Here is a 26766-nt window from a genome sequence, read left to right on the forward strand (position 1 = left end):
GTGAGGAATGAAGAAATGCACCATCGCCTGGAAGTGGCCAGCACAATGGTGCATTTCTTCATTCCTCACAAAGGTGACACCTCCCCAGCATGCACCCAGGGGGCGGGGCCGATATGGCAGGGGCTGGTTCCTCGCTGTTTCCAGACGGCCTTATGGAGCTAAGACTGAATGCGTTTCAGCATAGATGGCCACCATAAAATTGTACATTGGCTCCCGGCCAGCCTGGGCCAGGGCCAAGACAGCAGGGGCCATTCTCTGTTTCCAGGATGGCTTCGTGGGCAACATGAAACCACTTTGCGGGCCACATATGGCCCCTGGGCCTTGTGTTTGACATATCTGCCATAGATGAACAAAATTCTACTACCTGAACAAAAGCCTATTTGACCGGAGTTGGATTTTATCCCAATTGCTTTTAAAAAGGAAATCTTCAAATCAAACCAAAACTGAAGAGATTTCTAGCCTTCAAAATTGCATAAAAATACTTTCTCTTTAAGTGGCACAATTTCCTTCCTTTTGTTCTACATGCACTAACCCTTCTCCCTTGTATTTTAAGAAATCCTTCAGAGTTCCACATCCTGTAAAAAAAAATTCACAATAATAAAGTTATTACTCGCTCTAAATATATTTATAATTACAATCGCCATTTCAAGACATATCCAATTTTAGTGCAAAATGTTTTATCCATTTAGTAGCCCTGCCTGTTTTCTCTGAATATGGGTGTGAACACTGCCAAAATACCATATTTCCATGATGAGAGCAGCAACTACCATTTGCCTTATATAAGACAACTGCCATGGAAGATGAAAATAGGAATTGCATATATCCCCAGTTCTCTATCTCTGTGGTTTCCAAAGTGGTATGCCTACATCCCAGAGGTGTGCAAAATCACGTACTGAGGTTCAGGAAGAAAATATTCAAATATCTATTTGCATTTATTTTTTATCCAAAAATGGAAAATTAATCTATACTAAGAGTATACAAAATATACCAGAGTCTATGTTTTATAATGTACATATTGGTCCAAAGTACATGGATAACATTTAGAAATCAATAAACATATATTGGGAGGGCATGATCAAAAATGTTTTATTGATAAGGGTACATATTAAAAAAAAAGTTTGGAGACCGCTTCTTTAGATCATTGCTTAATATTTCAAACTCACTTTTAAGAGAGGAAGTACTTTATTATGGTACAGCAATGAATAAAACGACTTATTCATCAGAGCAGAAAGCAGAGTGGATCTTTGCATAAAAGGTTATCAAAAAAATCGTCAAGATACCAATCTTGAGGTCCTAATCAAGTGGTTACATCCCAGAGAAAGTTTGTCACCATTATGTATAAACAAACACAGCACAGATGCTTTCAGACTTATTAATATACCTGAGAACGATTGAATTGCCTAACCTTTAAAAAAAAACACACAAGAAACCACATAAAAAGGTTTTTCAGCATCGTAATATATGCCTCCACAAAATATGCTATACACAAAAATATTTAAAATAAATAACTGCACAGTTGCAACTAAAGCCCAGAAAATTCACATTCCCCCCCCCCCGAGAATGAGATGAAAAATGCTTTTTTGTTTGGCATAACTGAACAAGTAAAGACTAGAGTTCTTTAATTAAACAGTGCCCCACAACTAGTTGTTTACTAGGAAGATCCTTTCTATACTCCTCTCCCACAAAATGAGACACATACAATGAAGAACTTTTACATTTCATAAATGTTCACCTTTATATTTTCTCCTCATCTGCACAGCCTTGTACAGTTCTTCAAACACATGCCAACTTCATGTCAAGTATAGGTAGTGGAATTGATTACAAGAAGGTATAATTTGTTTTTGTTTTTTTTGATGTTGCTGATACAAGACAGAAAACATCAGAAGCATCTAAGAAAATACTTAAATAATTCTATCAGACCGTCTATTTCCCAAACTCAAAAGCCTGTGTCCTAAATTGTTAAAGTAATTTCAAAATAAGCATTACTGTTTCTATTTTTATTTTCTTGTAACACTGTAAACAAGTATTTCAGGATTCAAAAGCTTGACAATAATAACTGAGCACTGCAAATTAAGGGGAAAATAGGTAACTTTTTAAATAAAAGAAAATAAAAATAAAGCTACCTGCGGCCTTTCAGCAGGCATTTTACAATATAGAGAACACTACATATTTTGCTACTGGTTTGTTTTGTTTAAAAAAGGGGAAAAAAATCATGTTTCAACCTTCTGCTCTTCCACCGATCTTCATCCCATTCTCTGTCGCTGCATTTTTCAAAGACTTCCCAATGAACCCACAATACCCAGCATCAAAAGGGGTATGAAGCCTTGGCAATCATTTAGGAAAACCAACATACAACTAACACGCCTGCCTATCCATTCCTACAAGCTGAAGACCCCAAATAGCTGTCTCAAATCACTCAGAACTCAGAGCTTATCCCAACTCAGACAAGCTCAAAACTGTATGGCAGTGTTTCCCAAACTTGACAATTTTAAGGTATGTGGACTTCAACTCCCAGAATTCCACAGCCAGCAACCAGAGTTGAAGTCCTCATGCCTTAAAATTGTCAAGTTTGGGAAACACTGCTGTATGGGATTAGGATCTGTGCTGGTAATCAGGTGGCAAGAAATGGGGAGGAAACTGGCCAATTACAGCTATATCATTGCTGTGTTGGTGACTTCATCTACACTCACTTTGCCATCGGTTGGCCAAAGAAATCTGCCTCAAGCCATCGGGGAAACGTCTACTGATGATCACTTAAGGTAAACTGTCCCAGCTTTGAAAAAACAGATGTGTCTTCTATTTTTCAACTGCATGACCAAACACTGTAGTTCAAAGGGAAAGCACTGAATTATCCTATCGCCAAGTTGGGGACCAGGCCATAATGATAGAGCCTTGCGGCACTCAGTTTAGGCATGGAACTAGGCCGGTCCAGAGATTCCCCACAATGGTAAAGCTGTCTCAATCAACTTGATCATCCCACTTTGGAAAAGTTCCACATGGCCAGTTGGCCCCATTTATTTAATGCTCCATGCAACATTTCTGGCAATGCATCAAGGAACTGAGCAGTCACCACCAAATGCAATAGAAAGGAACAAAACATCTAAAATTCAATTCCACAATCAAGCAGAAATATTTACCCAGCTTGGTCCATCAGCAACTGAGTAACTTTAGTTGCAGGAAGTGGGTTTTTTTTTTTTACAATTATAACTTTACAACTTTTTTTACAATGTTGTATCCAGGAATAGAAATGCCTATTTTGTTTTTGCATATGCTAGAAAACAAACCAACTTATTTGTAGCCTGTATTTTCCTTTTCCCCCCAAACCACTAAGCTGTGGCCTATTATTTATTGGGCATCTCATCTTATATTAGCCCATGTCTTAAATTTAAATCATTTAAATGTACAACAGAAAGGGTTCTTTAAAAAGCGATGTTAAAAGCTCCAAAATTCATAGGACTCACTGCAGAGTCATCTACAGGATCAGTCAAAAAAAAAATCAAAATAGTGAGTATTCATCGGGAGTCTGTTTTTTCTCCTGCATCACAAAAAAGGGGCTGAACTTTTAACCATATGGTCATGAGCACCATTTTGATTTTACTGACTCCCTGACATGTATTTTAATAAATGTTAAAATATTTCAGAATCTGGGGAACACTCCAACGTATGCACAATTTAAGAAGCTTTCACACCTGCAGAAACCAAAGTACTGATTCTTCACTGTCCTTGAAATTTAGTTACATCTGCTTAAAAATGGAAATGAATAATGAGGCTTGATTGCTCTCTATATAACTATCTCCTAAAAGTATGTCATAGCAACAAGAGGCAAAAAAAAAAAAAAAAAAAAAACCAGACGGATAATTAAACTAAAACCTTTCCAAATGCATTCGTTTGCTTGCAAAGAATGTGGAATTAAAATAGAGATTGAGAGATAAACTGCTTTTTTTTTTTTTTGCAGAAATCTGGTAGATGGTTGCTGAATTGCTCTCCTTCCAAGAACTCGGCTGAAATATTACTTAACTGCCTGGAGAGCAAGTAAAGCCTCATAACCAGTCATTTCAACTACAATTTTTATTTCTTCACTGACTTTTCTCCTACATCTTATTTCCTGAACTATCAGTAAACAAGTCCCCAAAGAGTGAACTATTATATGTGGATAAAAAAAATATTATCATGTGTTTGATATTTTGATGGATTAAGAGAGCCAGCTTCTCAAGGATTGTTCTCCTCTTAAACTGACCCAGAGTTTAAAGGGATTTCATTTGTTCAATTAACGTGTAAATATAAATAGGCAGCAGAGAAGTATTTGCAAAGCAATTCTATTAAATCCTTAATACACAAATCTGATGATTATTTCCAAACCAGAACATAGCCATCCACACACTCACAGAAATAGACACCCACTTTTCCACTCCTCCTTGCTTAATATGGCAGGGTAAGATGTCACCCAGTTCCTTGCCCACCAAAAGTGATAGGCAGTCAAAGTAGAAAAGAAATAACTTTACTTTTGGGGGGAGGTACGCTTGTGGAAATACAGGCTTTCTGCTTTCCATGTTTCCTTGTGTGGATTCAGGCCTACTTAGACCACTTGGAACAAACTTTTTGAGATTCTGCTCGGACAACCTCATCAGGTGTCCTCTGCTGCCGAGTGAAGAGAGCAAGGACTTCATTGGGCAATCTTCCCACTAGAGATTCAGGCCCTTTGGAGAAAGAGCAGGTAAAGAGGATGGGACGCTTCCATTGCCTTTCAAGTAATCTTGAGGGGAGACTTCTTGTGAGCACAGAGGAGAGTGACATAGGGGACCCCGATGAATGCCCACTTCTCACTGGGCCAGAACTTGATGACGGGACCTTGTTCGGGGATCTCGGAGACAGCATCAAAATAGGCAAAGCAGACGCAGCCCAAGTAAGCTGCAATACAGATGAGGATGTGCCTGGAAAAGACAGAAGCAAAAGGACTAAGGGTTGTTTTGATTTCAGGTCTTAGAATATAGAATAATAGAGTTGGAATGCATCTGGAGGTCTTCTAGTCAGACCCTCTACCATTTCAGCCAAATGGTTGTCCAGTCTTTTTTTGAAAACCTTGAGTGATGGAGCACCCACAACTTTTGAAGGCAAGCTATTCCATTGGCTGATTGCTCTCACCATTAGGAAACTTCACCTTAGTTCTAGGTTGCTTCTTTCCTTGATTAGCTTCCATCCATTGTTTCTTGTCTTGCTTTTGGCACTTTGGAAAATAGTTTGACCCCCTCGACTTTGTAGGAGCCCCTCAAATATTGGAACAGTGCTATCATATCCCCTCTAGTCCTTCTTTTCATTAGACTAGACATACCTAATTCCTATAACCGTTCTTTGTATGTTTTAGCCTCCAGACCTAACTGTTGCTATTCTCTGCACTCTTTCACAAGGAGGAGCATCGCTTGGGGTCAGTGGAAGCAGCAAAGTATGCAATTTGCAGGGAAAAGCAACTACAAAACTTCCTCAAGAAGTGGAGAGCTTTTGTATGAGTTTTATTTTTATACTACTCACATAGCAACACAGAAAACATTCAGTAGCTGCTCTGCCTTCTGTTGTACCCTGGAAACAGGGTGTAAAACAGATTGTGTGTATTGTGAAGGCAAGCTTGGATCCCAGGGCTCCACTCGAGGACATTGAGAGGGCCCAGGGGGAGTTGTTAACACTTTTATATGTGCATTGGCAACTTTTTCCTCTCTGGAAAGAAGGCAAATTAGCTTCCTTTCTCAGAGATGCTGATTTGAGATCTCACAATATGAACCAGCTGCTTCTAGGAGTACTGGTTCTCTGATTTAAGGGAAATAAGGTTCCAATCAGGATTTGAAGCAGAAATGGAGTAGTCTTGGTTTGTGGGCCACCTGGAACTCCTGGACTATTTTTTAGCGATTCCAAAGACCCTCAGACTCTGAAATTTGATAATCTGTCAAAAATAGGAGACATTGATTATAGCTAGGAAATAATGGTTTAAACCAGGGGATCCAATCTTGACAACTTGCTGAGACTTATGGACTTCAACTTCCACAGTTCCTCAGTCAGCATAGCTGTTGGGGAATTCTGGGAGTTGAAGTCCACAGATCTTAAAGTTGTCAAGGTTGGACCCCTCCCCCCGGTTTAAACTTCAGAACAGACTTCCAGCACTGTTCCTTCAATATTCCATCCCTAGCTACAGCATCCCTGTAAAATCTTAGAAAAATCTTTGTCCCTAGTGTAATCCCTCTGCTATCTTATGTCATTGTTCCACCTACTGTAACTTGTAGCACCTCGACCCAAAAATATCAGCCTCTAGTTATGAAAGGAGGCCCAGCAATTTCCTTATTCTTGGGAATCTTAACACACCCTGTTATGCTATTGCCAGAACACAAATGAGGGAACAGAAATATATTTTTCTATCAGAATTTATTTCTTTAATGCTGTCTAACTTGACTGATTTAAGGAACAAACTAATCACCAAAACCACCTTAAGCGAGATCTGATTTTAATATGAAACACACCAAGAAATTGTGCTGCTATTACAATGAAAACAGGTATATATACCAGCAAAGGGAAATACTTAAAAAAGGAGAATAAAACTAGGACTCACCATACGCAGTGTAAATAAGGAAAATTAAAAGATGACCAAATCTCACAAAATACTTTGTCACTAATCCAACAAAATAGTGCCAACATCCACCACAGTCCAGAAAATAGTCCCAGCTTATACACTCGGACATTATCACACCTAGAAACAAAAGGGATAACTGGGAGTTATATCAGCAATAGCGTAAAGGAATAAAACGCGTGGAAGCTTAAATCAACCTGGATTATTGATCAAAATACAGTTTTTAGTAAGTCTGTTGAATTACTGACTGACACAAATGAAGTATCAGAGATAGCAATGTCTACAGGTTATGGTCCAAAAAATTGAGACGGACTGACCGAAGCTCGGCCCAAAAACCACACAGCAATGTAGCCACTACTTTTTGGGACCATAGCTGACCAGAAGCATGCAAGCAGCCAAATCTCAAGTAAAGGAGATGTCATAGAATTTGATCTTATTGGACTTATTCTTCTACCTAAAAAGACGAATTTGAAGAATTCTGCTTCCTTCTGCAACAATATAGCATCACCTAGTGCAGGGGTAGACAACCTTGGCTCTTTTATGACTCGTGGAGTTCAACTCCCAGAATTCCTGAGCCAGCCATGCTAGCTCAGGAATTCTGGGAGTTGAACTCCACAAGTCATAAAAGAGCCAAGGTTGCTTACCTCTGACCTAGTGCAATAACACTTGGGGGGGGAGATGATTTTTGCTTACTGAGAAGAAAATCTAACATCTATCAGATTTCTTTCATAAGTTCAATTTTGGTTTAAATTTGATATTGTATATACATGGTTTATATCAATCACATATATATGTATTCTTTACATGGCACCACTACCCTGGTCCATAACTTACGATTATGAGATTTCTTTGAGCATTTACCATGAATGGTTTGAATTTTCATTAATGGCTACCCTGTACTGTGGCATCTAGTCCAGGTTCTGTATTTAGGGGAATATTCTTTGTATTTAACATCAGAGCTTCTAAAGCCTCAAAATGGGGTTCAGACCACGTGCTACACTTGGAGTTATGTATCAAGCAAGTTTATAGGGGGGGGGAGAGAGTAAGAGTACTTCTCCTAGGACCACACTACCACCGAAAAAGCCAAATGACAACTTTCAACTAGAAACAGGATGAGGTTGTGCTGGAACAAACTTCATCAGCACTGGAGAGCCCATTTGGTCTAGTCCAGGGGTAGGCAACCTTGGCTCTTTTATGACTCAGGAATTCTGGGAGTTGAAGTCCATGAATCATAAAAGAGCCAAGGTTGCCTACCCCTGGTCTAGTCAGCGGTTAAGGTACCAGGCTAGAAAAGGGGAGACTGTGAGTTCTAGTCCCCCCTTAGCCATGAAAACCAGCTGGGTGATCTTGGGCCAGATCCTCCTGCTCAGACCAACTCACCTAACAAGATTGCGGTTGTGTGGAACATAGGAGAAGGAAGGTATGTTGGATATTTTCGCTCCCTGGAGTTATTTTTTAAAAATAATAAAGGCGGGTTCTAAATAAATGAATTAGTCATACATCTAAGCATAATTTATCTGCTTTGTCTCAGCCAGTCTGGTACATACCTTTTCAGTTCTGCAACAAGCAGGGCGCTGCAGGGAAGACCTAATGTCATCAAGGAGATGTTATTAATGGCGGGCTTAACAAAGGCGAGACAGGTAGTGACTCCAGAAAGAATGCCCACTGCTGCTTTGAACCGGCCTCTGAAAAATTATATATATATTTTAAATAGAATCACTCGAGGATGAAATAAAGACATAAAAACAGGTGTCAAAAACTATTTGCATGGTATAATTAATGCTTCAGGTGTTTGAGGGAAAACAGCCACAAGTTTTGCAAATCCAAATGCATTTGTTTTAAAGGACTATGCGGAATGGAGGACCACCTACTTGACTTACTTAGAAAATGTATATGCTGCCCATTTCCAATTGTTTGCAAAAATGTACAAGTACTGTAGTCCTCGACGAATAGCCAGGAAATTTGGTCGCAAGTGATTGCAGTCGCCATTGATCAGACTTTCATTTTACAACCACTTTTTTTTTTACAACAGACATTAAGTGAGTTGTGTGAATCAAATCCAGCTTATCCAATGGATATTTTTTGTCAGAAAATGGCGAAAAAAAAAAAAAGGTCACAAAACGTGATCACGTAACACTGGGATATTGCAACCAGTCATAAATGTGTTAGTTGTCATGTGCCCAAAATGCAATTGCATGACCAGGAAGTGCAGCACTTGTAACTTTTTGGGAAGAGGTTGTAAGTACATTGTAACTTTGAATGGTCATTAAGCAATCGGTCATAAGTCAAGGATTACCTGTAATAAAATGAAACAATCACCGCTTCTGTGAAAGGCATTTCACTCTAGATCCTAGGTGAACAGGAATAATTTAAAACCCCTCTCCAGTAACAAGGAGAGGACCCAATTTAATTCCAGCAACAAGTTTGTTCCACTTGCATTATGGAAAAAAAACCAACAAAGTAACTACGGACAACAAAATGTATCTGTAGCAAGATCTGGAAACAGTGCCTCTTTGTGGACCCAAGAATGCAAAGCAAACAATAAAGGAATAACTGTCACTCAAGAAGGATAAGGGTCATAATTAAGTTCCAGTTCAGAAGATTTATTGCTCCATCCTAGACCAAAGTTAGAGAACTTGATGTAGGAAAAGAGCAGGCAGAACAAGTTGAGCCCAACCCTTCCTGAATTCCATTGACCCTTATCTGATGAGGATTTATTCACAACGGAAGTCAGGAAGGGTTGTACTTAGACCGTTTGGGAGAACTTAACGACTCTAGGCTGACAAGTCGCTTAACTTGCTCTGCCTGCTCTTTTCCCATATCATGTTGTCCTACGCCTAACTGCGGTCTAAGTTGTGCAAGACTTTGTCCACTCTTTGTACACTGGTTAATATTTATATGTTACTTACATGTAAGGGTATAAGTCTATACACATATTGTATATAGTATGTTTAAGTGTGTGCTGTGCATGTGTACACTTTGAGAGCAACTAAATTTCGTTTTTAATGTGTGCCATTGTGCCCACACTAAACAAAAGTGACAATAAAGGTTATCTATCTATCTATCTATCTATCTATCTATCTATCTATCTATCTATCTATCTATCTATCTATCTATCTATCTTTAGTAAGCACTCTGAATTGCGTTCAAGAAAGCAAAAGGCAAAGTGAGCTATTTGGTCATTTCCAAGGTGGTTCTATTCGTCATCACACTCATCACTGCACAACTGCTTTCTGTGCCAAGTACAATTTTGGCATTGACTTTATGGGTGACCACATAAAGAAAATTCTGAGGATATGACTGCATGAACCACTGATACCAGGCTGCTAGTTGAGGATTACCTACCTGTATGGGTCGAGCTACAGGATGAGACCAAACAATGAGCTTGATTTAGGAATTCATCAGAATATATCAACAGCTCTCCCTTTAAATGAGCCCCTATACTATGCTGTTCATACTCCCAAATGCTAAATGTTGTAAGTGGCAAAAGGTAAACTTATAATTGATCCTCTGAGAATTACAGCAGAACTGGTAGAAGAGTTTATGAACTGGCATCCAATTCTTACTACACAAAAAGTGTGAGCAGAGCTGGCACCCTATTGCCTATTTCAACAGCCCATTTGTGAGATGGTAGCAAATGGTTTTTTTTTTTTTTTAAAAAAAAGGAGAAACAGTGAAAACAGTGATCTGGTGAGTGAGAAAAAAGGCATTATAAAGGCATGTTTGCTGTAAAAAATGGAAGGTGCAAGGAGAATGTTGTATAATGTGTATTAGTACCACAGGGGTAGGCAACCTTGGCTCTTTTATGACTCATGGACTTCAACTCCCAGAATTCCCGAGTCAGCATAGCTGACTGGAGTTGAAGTCCATGAGTCATAAAAGAGCCGAGGTTGCCTACCCTGCCCTAGTGAGACCACACCTGGAATACTGCAACCAATTTTGGTCACCATATTACAAAAAAGATGTTGAGACTTTGGAAAAAGTACAGAGAAGAGCAACTAAGATGATCAAAGGCCTGGAAACTAAAACATATGAAGAACGGCTGCAGGACTTGGGTTTGGCTCGCCTAAAGAAAAGAAATAGGGGTGACATGATAGCAGTATTCCAGAATTTGGGGGGCTGCCCCAAAGAAGAGGAGGTCAAATTATTCTCCAAAGCACCAGAGAGCAGGACAAGAAACAATGGTGAGAAACTGATTAAAGAGAGAAGCAACCTGGAATTAAGGAGAAACTTCCTGACAGTGAGGACAATTAACCAGTGGAACAGCTTGCCTTCAGAAATTGTGGGCGCTCCATCACTGGAGATTTTTAAGAAGAGACTGGACAGTCACTTGTCTGAGATGGTATAGATTCTCCTACTTGAGTGGGGGCTGGACTAAAAGACCTCCAAGTACCTTCCAACTCTATTCTATTCTATTCTATTCTATTCCATTCCTATTCCTATTCTATTCTGTATACAAAAAAAAACATTTGCAAAAACTGTAGTCACAGAACAAGGACTATAGATAATATTCAAAGAGAAAATGCAGAACAATTTTGGAAATTAAAAAAAATTGTTTTGGATGTGGAAGAAGAGGGAGAAACACAAAGACTGCAGAAGAGTGATTAGAATTAAAAATAAAAGTAACATGATCATTCTGGATGAAACTGAAGTGAGGGAGGGTTTAAAGGGATATTTTATAGATTTTTCTGGGAATTACAGGGAGTTAGTTTGGTGTAGTCACAGTGGTTAAGGCACCAAGCTAGAAACCGGGTGTTTTTGAATTTTAGTCTTGCCATAGGCACCAAGCTAGTTGAGTGACCTTGGACCAATCACTCCCTCCGCCCTGGGAAGCAGGAAATGAGAGTCAACACGACTCAGAGGCATAAATTAAAAAATTAAAACAAACACTGGGTTATTGCCCCCATCATGATGAAAAAGAGGTAATAAAAGCTGTGGGAATATAGACATTTGAGAAGTAAGAAAAACTGACTTGTCGGCCAAAAACAAGCCTCAGAAAATACAGGTAGCCCTCAACTTATGACCACAATTGACCCCAAAGTTTCTGTTGCTAAGTGAGACAGTTATTAAGTTGGTTGTTAAGTGAATCTGGCTTGCCCATTGACTTTGCTTGTCAGAAGGTCTCAAAAGGTGATCCCAGGACACTGCAACCGTCATAAATATGAACCAGTTGCCAAGCATTTGAATTCTGATCACGTGACCATATGGAGATGCTGCGACGGTCATAAGTGTGAAAAATGGTCATAAGTCCCTTTTTTCAGTGCCGCTGTTAACTTCGAATGGTCACTAAATGAACTGTTGTAAGTTGAGGACTACCTGTAATGCAAAAACCCTGAGGTTGGTCTGACTGCCATTAGCTATGAAAGAGGGAATGGTTTTAAATAGATCTGAATTATGAAAGCACTTTCAACCAAATTTTGGCAGCAAGGTCGAATCTAGCAGCGGGGGTGAAGGAGAAGTGCAAAATTGCAATGCACCCATATCATAACCAGAGGTTTTTAGCAAGGCTGAACCCCGTAGTAAAATTCTCTGTAAAAACCTTGCATTCTTGGCCCTTTTATATGCTGAATGGGACTTGTGCAGGCTGCGCTTGGCTCAGCCAGACCTTCTGCCTACCTTGGAGGCTGCCGGGGTGTGCTCAGTGCCAAGTATCTCAAGCTGCTCCTATCCTTGCAATAATCCTCAATCAATGTCAGCCACAACACTCACATCTGTTAGGGCTCAACCACAATGCTACCCCAGAGTGACAGCAATGCCAAAGCACAGAAATGTTGTGGACCATCAAAAGGATAGAGACTTTCTCAGATGTGTGCGTGCGTGTGTGTATTGTATAAAATTACTGACTTTTGTTCAGTAAATTGCCAACCTAGAAACCGTCTCTGAAGGGCTGGATATAAATCCCTAAAGTAAAGGGTAATTTCTCAAATCCAGATTGCCTGATGACGATGGGAGCTGTAGTTTAATAGATGTAAAAGGGGCTACACTGGGGGACGACTAAGCTATTTTTCATAATTTGTCACATGGCAAATAAAGCCTTAGTGAGTAATCGGCCCTATACTTATGAGAGATGGAGCAAAAGAAAGGGATTAATTGCAAATATGATATCTGTACTCCTCTCGTCTTTGTTCTGGGGCTCAGGGCTACATGTTAATCCTATAATCTTTTTTGGGAAGAGCTGCTGAGGGATTAGACCAACCATCTCTAACCCAATTCTCTCTCATTACCCCAGCAACCGCCAACAAACATGCCACTTGAAAAATCCTAAACCTTTTCATAGATTTTTTTCCTTGTGTCAGTATTTCAGCCTGCTCGGCCTTATCTATAATGTTACAAAGAGCATCCTAAGTTCAGAGGAACTTAATGCTATATTAGTGGCAGCTATGATGTATAGCACTAAAGAATCCAGGCAGAAAAACTAGATTCTAGTAAGACCAAATTTACCCAGAACAAACAGGTTTAGCAACAATCACCCGATGGAAATATACCTATATACCCCTAAAACTCTCATTGTCATGACCTTTAACTGGGCAAAACGGTGCATCCTAGGACACCGACTTTAAACCAAGGTACTTCAAATAAGCTTACAACATGTGTTCAAAATTCCAGATCCATGATTTTTGAGGAATGAAATCTGGGAAAGTTGTGGCTGCTTCAGAGCTAATGGCTGCTGCTGCACTGCTGCTATGATCAGGTAAACTTCATTTTCAACCTTTCATGACAGTTTCCCAGCCAGTCCAGCAATCCCCACCCAGCAACAGCCACTTAACTTGCTGAAAGAGAAGGGAATTGGAAGGAATGGGGAAGGAAAAAAGGGAGGAGGAAGGCCCATGCAGCCTTCTGACCCACACTGACCCTGATCTATACTGGCACCAATGCAACATCTCTGACTTGCATGGCACATCTCACATACTCTCAAGCATCTCCAGGTACCTTTCTCTACCAGCAACCTCCCCATGTGCTCTCTCTGATCTACAAGACACCTCTCTCACAGCCTTATGACCCACACACACACCCTTCATGATCTATGCCACGCTTTTGTGTACCCTACCTGACCAATGTGGCATCTCTTACATGTCCCCATGATCCCCACACAAGGGGCTGCATTCTATCTGACCTATGTGGCATTTGTTGCACACACCCACACCCTCTTCCTGAACTGAGCAGCACCTCTTGCACATCCCCATGCACAATTCCTGACTCACAGCCCAGCATTAAAACTTGCGGGAGGGCAGAAGAAGGGGAGAGAAGGGAAGGCTGCCCACCAGTTTCCCACAAGAAAACTCTATAGCAAGTTGGGAGTAGCTCCCACACGCACTATTTTACCCACTTGTGGTCATTCTATTTCTGTTTAAGGAAGCAAATATGTCTGAACCAATGACCCATTGGGGCATCAATTTACTTAATTTATATCCCACATGTATTATTTTTGTAGACAACTCAAAGCAGTGATCATACCTAATACTCCTTACTCCTCCTGTTTTCCCTCCTCTACAACAGTTCCGTGGCTGTGAGTTGGGCTGAGTGTGTGTGACTGGTCCAAGGTCCCCCAGCCGGTTTTCAGGACTAAGGCAGGAAATTTATCATCTCCCGGTTTCTAGAGTGGTGCCTTAATAACCCACTAGACAAAACTAGTTTGTGTAGTTCTTCCAAACTGGGTAAATTCCCTCAAGACAGTGCCCTTTACTTTTCCAGCCAACATGCAAAACAATCTTGAACTTTAACATTTATCTTCTGCCTTTTTTTTTTTGCATCAGTCATCAGTTATGTTATGAGGCAACTACTTAAATACACTTTCCCTAATCTTAAATGTTGTGGCTAAACTGGGAGAAGAACTTGCTTTGTCTTCTGCTTGGTCATTTGTCTATCACAGGCAGCAATAGGAAAACCATAACATTGGGAGGGTAGCTGCAGGGCAAGTTGGAGCAGCTGTAACTGAGCTGAATCCCAATCTGCTTGCCTATACAAAGACAGACCTAAGCTAAGGCTAGCTTACCACACATCAGTTTTAATTTCCTGCACTTGTTTTTGTCAAGAATCATCTTTCTGTGTTCTTTCTTTCAAGAAAACAGACATGATATTAAGGCACAAAAGCTGAACACAATGCTTTCCAGAGATATTTACCTGTCATTCCTAAACATTTTGGGTAGATACCTTCTGGGGAACCACATAGCCAGAGCACACATCAGGACCCAAAGTATTGCAAGTTCATCGAGCATCTGACCCAGGAAGCTAAGCGTAGCATGGAAGTAGACAGATCCGATCCCTGCAGAGATACAACAAACAATTATTATTCTACCACTAAGGCATGGTCATATCACTGTTTTCCAACGGCTGTCTGAAAATTAAGACTTTGTACTTTAGATGAAACATACAATTAAAAAGTTAGCAAGAAAAAGGCATCACTTGCCCTCCAAAAGCAACATTAATTTTAATGTACCTGTCCGCCAAATCTTCAATTTGCGAAGATTTTGCTTAGCCAGTCTCATGGAAATATTTAATTCAGAGATTCTGAAAAACATGGAAGCAGGAAAAATCCTGTGTAGTCCTTTTGTCGAGAGCAGGGGTTCCCAACCGGGGTGCAGGACGACACTCCAGGAAGTGTGAACACTTGGGTTTTCAAAATTATAGTGCATATGCATAATTCGTTGCCGTTATTTCAAACTTTTGTATGGGGTGCGATAATATATAAGAAGCGTTCTAGGGTGCAGGGTATAGAAAAGGTTGGGAGCCACTGGTCTAGAGCAGGGGTCCTCAACCTTGGCAACTTTAAGACTTGTGGACTTCAACTCCCAGAATTCCTTAGCCAGCTGGCTAAGGAATTCTGGGAGTTGAAGTCCACAAGTCTTAAAGTTGCCAAGGTTGAGGACCCCTGCTCTAGAGGAATAATTAATGATTTTCCCCATATAGTTATTCTTTATTCTTAGATTTTTATCCTGTTTTTATATACTGTATTTGGTCAACTCAATTGACCAAATTTAATGTTGTTGTTGTTACTTGCGAAGTCGTGTCCGACCCATCGCGACCCCATGGACAACGTTCCTCCAGGTCTTCCTGTCCTCTACCATCTTCTGGAGTCCATTCAAATTCACACCTACTGCTTCAGTGACTCCATCCAGCCATCTCATTCTCTGTCGTCCCCTTCTTCTATTGCCCTCAATCTTTCCCAGCATTAGGCTCTTCTCCAGTGAGTCCTTCCTTCTCATTAGGTGGCCAAAGTACTTGAGTTTCAACTTCAGGATCTGGCCTTCTAAAGAGCAGTCGGGGTTGATCTCTTCTAGGACTGACCGGTTTGAACGCCTTGCAGTCCAAGGGACTCGCAGGAGTCTTCTCCAGCACCATAGTTCAAAGGCCTCAATTCTTTGGTGCTCAGCCTTTCTTATGGTCCAGCTTTCACAGCCATACATTGCAACTGGGAAAACCATGGCCTGGACTATACGCACTTTTGTTGGGAGGGTGATGTCTCTGCTTTTTAGAATGCTGTCTAGATTTGCCATAGCTTTCCTCCCCAGGAGCAAGCGTCTTTTAATTTCTTGGCTGCAGTCCCCATCTGAGGTGATCTTGGAGCCCAGAAAAATAAAATCTGTCACTACCTCCATTTCTTCCCCATCTATTTGCCAGGAATTGAGAGGGCCGGATGCCATGATTTTGGTTTTCTTAATGTTGAGTTTCAAGCCAACTTTTGCACTCTCTTTCTTCACCCGCATCAAGAGGCTCTTTAGTTCCTCTTCACTTTCTGCCATTAGAGTGGTATCATCTGCATATCTTAGGTTGTTGATATTTCTCCCGGCAATCTTAATTCCAACTTTTGATTCATCTAGCTCTGCCTTTCTCATGATGTGCTCTGCATATAAGTTAAATAGGCAGGGCGACAGTATACAGCCTTGCCGGACTCCTTTTCCAATTTTGAACCAATCAGTGGTTCCGTGTTCGGTTCTCACTATTGCTTCTTGACCCGCATATAGGTTTCTCAAGAGACAAATGAGATGGTCTGGTACTCCCATCTCTTTGAGAACTTGCCACAATTTGTTGTGATCCACACAATCAAAGGCTTTTGCATAGTCAATGAAGCAGAAGTAGATGTTTTTCTGGAACTCCCTAGCTTTCTCCATGATCCAGCGTATGTTGACAATTTGATCTCTAGTTCCTCTGCCTCTTCGAAATGGGGCGTTGACTTACCTGAACGCCTTTTCTCAGCACGGAGATGGATAATCCACGCAGTGGGTTGAGACTGTATTCCTGGCCAATCAGATCAGTCAGCCAAAGTTGCCACGCCCCGTCTTGGACCATGATCCTTTAGTCTTAACTCGAGCGCAGCCATTGACTAACAGTAAGACGTTTTGGCTCCACTAAATATACCCTATTATTCTAGTCTATAAGGGTGGGTGTGGATTATCCATCTCCGTGCTGAGAAAAGGCGTTCAGGTAAGTCAACGCCCCTTCTCCAGCACTGGAGATGGATAATCCACGCAGTGGGACATACCAAAGCCTATTGTCCCTTGGGTTGGGGAATAGACTGGTCCCGTGTGCAACTTTGGTCTAGCACCTGCTGGAGAACCCTCCTACCGAAGGAGGCCTCTGCAGAGGAGTACCTGTCGATTTTGTAATGACGAATGAATGGAGAGGGCGAGGCCCAAGTGGCTGCCCTGCATACCTCTTCAATAGAAGCCTGCATGGCCCATGCTGCTGAGGTGGCAGCACTCCTTGTGGAATGGGCTGTGATATGCTTGGGGACTTGCAAGGACTCCGCCTGGTATGCCCCCGTGATGCATGCCCTAATCCACCTACCGATGGTAGAGGACGAGACCTTCCGGCCCCTAGTAGCAGGGTGGAAGGATATGAAAAGCGCTTCCGAGCGTCGGAATTCCGCTGTGCGTGAAATGTAATGTCTTAGTGCCCTGCGTACGTCCAAGGTGTGCCATTGTTGCTCCAGGGGATGAGCGGGTTTGGACAGAAGTCTGGTAGGACTATTTCCTGTGATCTGTGAAAAAGGGAGTTGACCTTTGGAATGAATGAAGGGTCTATTCTTAGGACTACCTTGTCCCTGTGAAAAAGGCACAGGTCCTTCCTCATTGAGAGAGAAGCTAACTCGGATATCCGCCGAGCTGACGTGATGGCTACCAAGAATGCTACCTTATGGGTCAGATAGCGAATGTCACATGTTTTGAGTGGTTCGAAGGGCGCTCTGGTAAGAGCTTGTAGTACTCGTGGTAGTTCCCACGATGGATACCTGTGCACGGTTGGCGGTCTGATGTTTGCAGCCCCCTTGAGGAAGGATCGTATTAAGGGATGCTTGCCCAAGGATTCACCGGGGCTGGCAGAAAGTATAGTTGAGAGGGCGGCGATTTGCCTGCGCAGTGTGTTTGGCGAGAGGTCCCTCTCTAGGCCATCTAGTAAAAATTCTAGGATCTTGGGAATTGTGATCCCTTCGAGTAACAATTCCTGTTTAGAGCACCATGATTGGAAGCTTCTCCACGTGGCCTCGTAGATACGGTTCGTGGAGGGGCGCCTTGATGCCTGTATGACCCTAATTACACCCTGTGAGCAAGCCCCCTTGGCTAAAATTGACCGTTCAAGAGCCAGACGGCTAGTTGTAGCCATTGTGGCTCTGGGTGGGAGATCTCCCCCTGCTTGAGGGAGATCCTCTCCGGAGGAATCCGCCATGGATTCGTGCGGGAGAGACTCCTCAAGTCTGCGAACCAAGGTCTCCTTGGCCAATAAGGGGCCACAAGGATTACCTCGGCCCTTTCCCGCAGAATCTTGCGTACTACCGCCGGAAGGAGAGGTAAGGGTGGAAACGCGTACAGGAGCCCCCTTGGCCATGGGCTCCGTAACGCGTCCGTCTGCTCTGCTCCCTTGGATGGGAATCGGAGAAGAAGCGAGTTAGGTGGGCATTGGAAGGAGAGGCAAAAAGGTCCACCTGGGGAAGCCCGAAGCGGTGACAGACCTCCCTGAAGATCCTCGGGTGTAGTTGCCACTCCGAGTGATCTATTGTTGATCTGCTCAACAGATCTGCTTGGATGTTTGCCTCCCCCGATATGTGGTCGGCCTTTATGGAGGCCAGATTTTGTTCCGCCCAGGCCCCCAGTAGGAGGGCCTCGGCCGAGAGCGAGCGAGAGTGTGTGCCCCCCTGACGGTTTATGTGGGCCTTGGCTGTCACGTTGTCCGTCAGGACCAGTACGTGCCTGCCTTTTATGCTGCTGTGAAAATGCCTTAACGCTAGGTGAATAGCCCGCAGCTCGAGCCAGTTTATGTTGTGTCGGAGATCCACCGCTGACCAGCGGCCCTGTGTCCACTTGGTCCCCAAGTGGCCTCCCCAGCCGAATAAGCTCGCATCTGTTGTGACTACGACTCTGTCTGGTTCCCTGAAGGGGGACCCCCTGAGGAGAGCTGGAGATAGCCACCACCTGAGGGAGTGTCGTACTCTCGGAGGTATGCCTACCCTCTTCCGGGATGCACTGATTTGTTGTCTCTGAAACGGGAGCATGAACCATTGCAGTTCTCTTGAGTGCAGCCTTGCCCAAGGAACTATTGCTATGGTCGATATCATCTTCCCTAGCAGCTGGGAAAGACAGACCAGCGTCACTGACTGACCGCGGCTTACCTGTTTTACGGCTTTCTTTATGCTGCTGAGGCGTTCCTGTGATAGGTACACCTTGCATTCCTTTGTGTCTATGACCGCTCCCAGGTGGAGTATTCTCGTAGTTGGGGTTAGATGGCTCTTTGGAAAGTTCACCGAGAAGCCGTGGTCCTGCAGCATTTTTATCACTAACTTTAGGTCCGCCCGAGACTGCTGGGCGGACGATGACTGGATTAGAATATCGTCCAGGTAGCACTGGACTCTGACTGGTACGTTTCTTAGTTGTGCTGCCAGAACCGCCAGAATCTTGGTGAACACCCTGGGCGCTGATGACAGGCCGAATGGAAGTGCCCTGTATTGAAAATGGTGCCCCCTGTAGGCAAACCGTAGAAAGCGGCGGTGAGCCAGAGAGATAGGGATGTGCAAGTATGCCTCCGTGAGGTCGATCGATGCCAGAAAATCCCCTTTCCTTACGCTTCCAAGGATGGAGCGTAGTGTCTGCATTTTGAATTTGCGGTATTTTATGTAGAAATTTAGCCTTTTCAAATCCAAAACGGCTCTCCAACCCCCCGAGGGTTTTGGGACCACGAAGAGGATAGAATAAAACCCCTGGTCTCTCTGGTTCATAGGCACCGGCTCTACGGCCCGTATGTTTAGAAGGTGCTGAACGGCCTCGTTCATGAGCCTTCTCTTTGTTGGGTTTGTGGGACAGGGGCACGGGCGGAAGCGGTTCGGGGGCTTTGAGAGAAATTCTAGAGATAGACCATGACGTATGGTGTTCCTGACCCATACGTCCGTGGTGGTCTCTTCCCACTGGGGAGCAAACCCTGCTAGCTAGCTTTCTTAAGGAACTTTAACTCCCCTGTTTGGACAAAAAATATGGCCGCCGCTGCCAGGAAACTACTGCGCATGTGTTAACAAGGCTGCCTATGCCACGTGCGGTTGTAACAAAGAGCTGCGCGTGCTTCCAGCTGTGCAGACAATGGCGCCTCGTTTAAAAAATCCTGAACAGCCTGGAGTGAAAAGACTGCTCCTTCGCACGCCAGCTGTTTCCCTTAATCAATCTCCCTCCCAGCATGCGTCCCCTTTGTCCTCCGCTTCCCTCGCTAACTGCTTGCCTTTCTGTCTTTTTGTTTTTTGTTTGTTTGTTTGTTTGTTTGTTTTAAACGCGAGGGGTTGCCCGAGCCTCCCCGTTTGTTTAAGGCGGCTGCCGGCTGCTGGAAGGTGGCTGGGGTTGGTTAGGGAGGGGAGTTAGGGATTTCCCCCTTTTAAGTGGGGGTGGTTTCCCCTGTAGGAATCTGACTTCCTGAGTTTTACAATTTAGCAAGGAAATTTTTGAGTGGTCAATTAAATTGAATTAAATTATCTCTAATTAACTTTTAAACTAAGCAATTTCAGCTACTAGAAAAAATCCCCCTTAATGGAAAGGAACTATACCTGCCCAGGAGCCAAAAGTTGTAGATGTCTCGCATGGCCAGATCAGTCAAGACTAAAGGATCATGGTCCAAGACGGGGCGTGGCAACTTTGGCTGACTGATCTGATTGGCCAGGAATACAGTCTCAACCCACTGCGTGGATTATCCATCTCCAGTGCTGGAGAACCTGCCTGTACTTCTGGTAGTTCTCGATCCACATACTGCTGGAGTCTAGCTTGTAGGATTTTAAGCATAACTTTACTAGCATGTGAAATGAGTGCAATGGTGCGATAGTTTGAACATTCTTTGGCATTGCCTTTCTTTGGGATTGGAATGTAAACTGACCTTTTCCAATCCTGTGGCCACGGTTGAGTTTTCCAAATTTGCTGGCAAATTGAGTGTAGCACTTTTACTGCATTGTCTTTTAAGATTTTGAATAGCTCAGCTGGAATACTGTCACCTCCACTAGCTTTGTTGTTGCTCAGATTTTCTAAGGCCCATTTCACTTCACATTCTAGGATGTCTGGTTCGAGGTCAGTGACCATCTCATTGTGGTTATCTGGGATGTTAAGCTCATTCTTGTATAGTTCTTCTGTGTAGTTTTGCCATCTCTTCTTAATCTCTTCTGCCTCTGTTAGGTCTCTGCCATTTTGGTCCTTTATCATGCCCATCTTTGCATGAAACGTTCCCTTCATATCTCCAATTTTCTTGAAGAGATCTCTGGTCCTCCCTATTCTGTTGTTTTCTTCTATTTCTTTGCACTGTTCATTTAAGAAGGCATTCTTATCTCTTCTAGCTACTCTCTGGAATTCTGCATTCAATTGGGTGTATCTTTCTCTTTCTCCTTTGCCTTTCGCTTCCCTTCTTTCCTCAGCTATTTGCAAAGCTTCCTCAGACAGCCATTTTGCTTTCTTGCATTTCTTTTTCTTTGGGATGGTTTTAGTTGCTACCTCTTGTACAATGTTGCGAACTTCCATCCATAGTTCTTCAGGCACTCTGTCTATCAGATCCAGTTCCTTAAATCTATTTGTCACCTCTACTGTATATTCATCAGGAATATGATTTAGTTCATACCTGAGTGGCCTAGTGCTTTTCCCTACTTTTTTCAATTTAAGCCTAAATTTTGCAACGAGAAGCTCATGATCTGAGCCACAGTCAGCTCCTGGTCTTGTTTTTACTGACTGTATAGAGCTTCTCCATCTTTGGCTGCAGAGCACATAGTCAATCTGATTTCTATATTGACCGTCTGGTGATGTCCATGTGTAGAGTCGTCTCTTGGGTTGTTGGAAAAGAGTGTTTGTTATGACCATCGTATTCTCTTGACAAAATTCTATTAGCCTGTGCCCTGCTTCATTTTGTACTCCAAGGCCAAACTTGCCTGTTATTCCGGTTATCTTTTGGCTTCCTACCTTAGCATTCCAATCCCCCATGATGATAAGGACATCATTTTTTGGTGTTAATTCTATAAGGTGCTGTAGGGCTTCATAGAACCGGTCAATTTCATCCTCTTCAGCACCAGTGGTTGGGGCATAGATTTGGACTACTGTGATATTTAATACAGTACTCCAATAGAAGAGAATATCTGTAGCCCAGGATTGAACTATGGGGGTCTTGGTACTGTCCGAGCTTGGTTGTTTTCTTGCAGATGTTTTATTACCAAACTAGGTAACGTTATCAGTGGGGTTTGCTCTTTTTATACACTAGTGACTTTCTTGTCAGTGTTGATGGAAGTGCTCTTGATGGTTCCTTGATTAAGCTCTCATTTACTGTTTGTTGGACTGAGTTGGTAGCTCCTTGATTGAGGTATCGTTTATTTCTTGATTATTGCTCTAATGCTAACCTTGGTGTTAATCTCTGCTCATCTGGGTGCTGAGTAATGGTGAGGTTGTGGTCTTTTTCTTTTTTTGGTTATATGATTGTCTCTTTTTTAATAATATTTTTTATTGATTTTCTCTATTTACAATTCATAAGTGCTTAGTAAATAACGTGTTGTCTGGGTCCAATTTGCTTAATAGTACACATTAAAATCCTAATCTCTACCCTGTTTTTCCAGCCATTGGTAAAATACATCCCATATTTGAAAATATTCTTTTTCTTTAATTTTCAATGTCAGTCTGTCCATTTCTGCACAGTCTAGTATTTTCTTGATTATCTCTTCTTCAGATGGCATTTCTTCATTTTTCCAGTGCTGGACAAATACAATTCTTGCTGCTGTTAATACATGCAACATCAAATATATGTTTTATCATATTTTTCTGATATTATACCTAATAAAAATAATTCCGATTTAAAATCTACATGTTTCTTAACATCTTTTCTAGCCAAATGTGTATTTTTCTCCAAATTTTTTTTGCTTTAGGACACATTCAACAAATATGATAGTACGTGCCTGGTTTTTGCTTATATTTCCAAATATTACTAGACATGTTTTTAAACAATTTTCTAACCTCACAGGCGTTAGATGCCATCTATAAAACATTTTATATAAGTTTTCTTTATAAGCAGTTGCCATTGTCAATTTATAGTTTCTTTCCCATATATTTTGCCATTTCTCTAATTCTATATTGTGCCCAAAATTTTTTGCCCATATTATCATTGTTTCTTTCACTTGTTCATCTTCCATTTTTAGGTTTAATAAAAATTATACAATTGTCTCTTTTGAATGGTATGTAGATGTTGTTTATCTCTATGTATCTGTTGATGGCTGATTTGTCTGTGTGCCAAGCGTCCAAGAATTCTCTAACATTTTTTTTCCCCTTTGGCTTGTTCTAGGATGCTCACATTAAAGGGCTCATGATGTTCGTAATACTGTTCTTCATTTTAAGTACATATTCTGCTTCCGAATTATGCGTAGTCCTCAATTAACAATCCATTCAATGACTGTTCAAAGTTACAATGGCTCTGAAAAAAAGTGACATTACCTTCTTTCACACTTATGACCGCTGCAGCATCTCCAAGGTCATGTGATCAAAATTCAGATGCTTGACAACTGCACACGGTTGCAGTGTCCAAACTCACGTGATCATCTTTTGTAACCTTTTGATAAGCAAAGTCAATGGGGAAGCCAGATTCATTTAACAATTGTGTTACCAACTTAATTGCAGTGATTCACATAACTGTGGCAAAAAGGTAACAAAATGGGGCAAATCTCACTTAACTGTCTTGCGTAACAAGGAAAACTTTGGATTCCATTGTGGTCGTTAAGTCGAGGACCACCTATAGTTATATGGTTACACATCCATTCTTTTGATTTCATGGTAGTACGTAATTTAAAAATGATAATAAACTCCTAATTTTTAGGTCACATTTGATAAAAAAGCAGAATAACTTACCTACAACCACTAGCAAGGTCCATATTAAATATATTCCACTGTTGAAGCAGGTTGCATATTGTCGGAATAAGCACATACATATAGGGGGCAAGACAAAAAATAAGACGTTGCTTATCTAGAGAGAAAAGTGGAAAATATTTAAATAAGCAGAAAGAAATTACTCAATATTTTTTTTCTACCAATCCTTCTCTCTGGAAGGAATTTTGCGCCATTAATCAAGTAGGAGCCTTAGCAATCATAACAAAAGGGAGACTGTAATTAATCAGGGGATTCTTCTGAGTTTGTAGAGATCAAGTGAGTGAAGAGAGTTCGCCACAGTGTAAGCTCTGCCATCTGTTGCCGAACACCCTATTCAGCTCCTTCAGGATAGTAGATGTTGCTGGATTGTCTTAATCCAGCTATATTGGAAAACAATTCCCACCCTTTGAGGAATGATTTCAGAGAAGACAGTGAACTTCAGCTACAGAGGATCCTAGAAATAAAAGGTTATTTAGATCTCTTCAAGTCAGGATCTAGCCCAGGGACATGTATAGAAGTAGTCCTTGCTTAATGGCTGACCCATTTAGTCATCATTCAAAGTTATGATGGAGATGAAAAATTAACTACAGGTAGTCCTTGAGTTACTATAATTGGAACTGGCATTTTTGTCACTAAACAATGTGGTTCTAAAGTGTGACATTATATGAATGCTTTGCTTAGTGACAGCAATCCTAGCTGCTGTTGCTAACAAAATCCCACTACTGTCAGTATTTGCCCCAGACACCTCTTTCTGCTGTAATATCATAAAGCAGTTTCATGGAAACATAGAATACTTAATTCCAACTAGAGGACCTACAGCTAACTTAGCAAATATTGCAGGAATAAGTCAACAAAATCACCTCCAGGTAATCAAGTAGACAGACTTTTGACTTGGTGTGGTTTATCTTCTTATATGTCCAAATAAAGACAGGTAACATAACCAAGCTTGGATGATAGGACAAGTGTACGCAAGTTAAGTTTAGCAACCTTATTTGCATGGTGAAATTATAGTCTTTATCATCTTCAAAGCTACGCCTTTGTTTAGCATAATTTCTACACTGATGTACAACTATGGAAGTTTGTCAACCACTATAGCCTCTTAAATGTAACTGAATTTGTCCAGAATCCCCTTTTCCTAAAGCAAAATGTAAAATGACTGCAACAATTTGAGACCATTGCTTTGCTCTATTAATCAAGTGCAATCCATTTAAGCTTTAGCCTCCAATATGAAAAGCAAATTGCTTTCAAAGAAAGTGCTTAACTAAAAATGAAAACAATCCAGAAAAGCTGCAAACACTTAATATTTTTGGGAATAAGAATACAAATTCATAACTTTGGAAGTTTTCTGCCATCCTTAATCATAAATGTACTAGATTAACTTAAACAGGTACAATTTACAGTTAAATGTTCACAACATGCTAAGCTTGGTTAGCGTTTTGGGTAGCATAGTGTTCTATATTAATATCAGTTTAGTAAGCATCATGCTTCAATATATCCTGCAGATCCCCCCCAAAAAGGGGGGGGATTAATTCAGTAACCAGATTGTGCTGTGTGTGTGGTTGCCTCCTAAGGCCCAAATAACTACTGTAAAACCCAACGAACTAACTGTATGTATTCTGCTGCCTTTTCACAAGACACTAAAGAACTGGTTTTGCCATTAAACCTGGGCCCTGGTATCATGATGAGCCCATTTTAGCTACTATTTCTGTTTTTAATTTTGGTTTGTTTTGTTTTCACTGTTTTCATTGTTAGCCATCCAGGTTCGTGTATATGAGATGGAGAACCTACAAAATGAATAAATTCCTCTTTCTGTGTCTATTCCAGTATTCCTCAACCTTAGCAACTTTAGGACGCGTAGATCTCAACTCCCTGAATTCCGCAGCCTGGGAGTTGAGATCCACGCACTTTTTAAAAAAAGTTACTAAAGTTGTAAAACGCCGGTCTACTCAAAATTGACGCGTAGCAAAACCTCACAGAATCCTATTGCCAATCGCGTTTCAAGAAAGGCAACGGACACGTTACGTGAACATTCTCGCATGTTAAATCGTGGCTCTCTAGCCGAGTCGAGCCAAGAAACCCTGGTTTGCAAACCACAATGGCACATTTTAAGCCAGAACCTTGCCCGCCACGTTACGGGGTAGTCAGGGCACCTGATGCTCCGTTCCTTCTTTTTCCATACTATTAAGCAAGGAGCTCAACTGGACTATTCCAGCAGCGGCTCCCAGGCACGCAACACTTTCCAAACCCTCCGAGAGCAGTGGCAAACAAGCGCGGGGCGATTGCAAACGTGCGCCGAGCGCCCCTCGCCCTTTGCAAAGCCCTCGGGCTCTCGCTTTAAAGCTCGCCCACGGACTGATGCCCCGAGAGGCGGATGGCGGCTCCGATTACGCACCGTGTTGTAGAACTCGGCGATGGTGGGCACGATGGTGTAGTTATCCTCGCACCAGTCCAGTTCGGAGCTGCCCGCCCTCAGATGATCCCACAAGAGGAGGGCGCTCATGGCCAAACTCGCGCGTCGTCCAGCCCGCTAAGACGAGGCTGCCCCGCAGAACCAACTCTGGGGAACGCTCATCCGGCGAACCGGCTCAGCGCAGCGCCGCGCAAGGCTGCAGAAATGTTCAAAAGGCAGCCCCGCGATAGGCTCGCCGCCTGAGCCTTTTTTTTTTTCTGCCTTGCCCGATTGGGAAGCGTCCCGACGTTTTACCTTTGCGCCTCTCTCGGTCCCGCTCGAGCTCAGACCGCGGGGGCGGCTCTTCCAACAGCTCCAGTGCACGCCTCTTCCCAGCTGATCCGGCTCCTGACCAGGCGGTCATA

General features: G+C 42.1%; 1 protein-coding gene across 2 annotated transcripts; it reads right to left on the reverse strand.

The window, feature by feature from the left end:
* Window positions 1–1068: 1068 nt before the first annotated feature.
* Window positions 1069–26766, reverse strand: ACER2 (alkaline ceramidase 2). Of its 2 annotated transcripts, none has more exons than XM_039319432.1 (6): window positions 26345–26766; window positions 23935–24049; window positions 14732–14873; window positions 8158–8295; window positions 6593–6730; window positions 1069–4931 (listed from the first exon to the last, which is right to left on the reverse strand). In XM_039319432.1, exons 1-6 carry the CDS (start codon window positions 26450–26452, stop codon window positions 4745–4747), a joined length of 828 nt encoding a protein of 275 aa, XP_039175366.1. In that variant the 5' UTR covers window positions 26453–26766; the 3' UTR covers window positions 1069–4744. The 2 variants fall into 2 exon arrangements, with proteins under 2 accessions (XP_039175366.1, XP_039175367.1); XM_039319433.1 differs by having other exon boundaries at window positions 26657–26748.

Source organism: Crotalus tigris, unplaced genomic scaffold (assembly GCF_016545835.1).
Source record: "Crotalus tigris isolate CLP2741 ecotype Arizona unplaced genomic scaffold, ASM1654583v1 scf7180000023589.2044511, whole genome shotgun sequence".
Classification (NCBI taxonomy): domain Eukaryota; kingdom Metazoa; phylum Chordata; class Lepidosauria; order Squamata; family Viperidae; genus Crotalus; species Crotalus tigris.

Bases quoted from the DNA above. Each gene is read 5' to 3' on its own strand.
- ACER2 (XM_039319432.1), bottom strand. From the start codon at position 26,452: ATGAGCGCCCTCCTCTTGTGGGATCATCTGAGGGCGGGCAGCTCCGAA. The intron at 14,874-23,934 runs GTAAGTTATTCT...GTATCTCTGCAG, and splicing joins GACCTTGCTAGTGGTTGTAG to GGATCGGATCTGTCTACTTC. The intron at 4,932-6,592 runs GTGAGTCCTAGT...TGTCTTTTCCAG, and splicing joins CCTTATTTACACTGCGTATG to GCACATCCTCATCTGTATTG.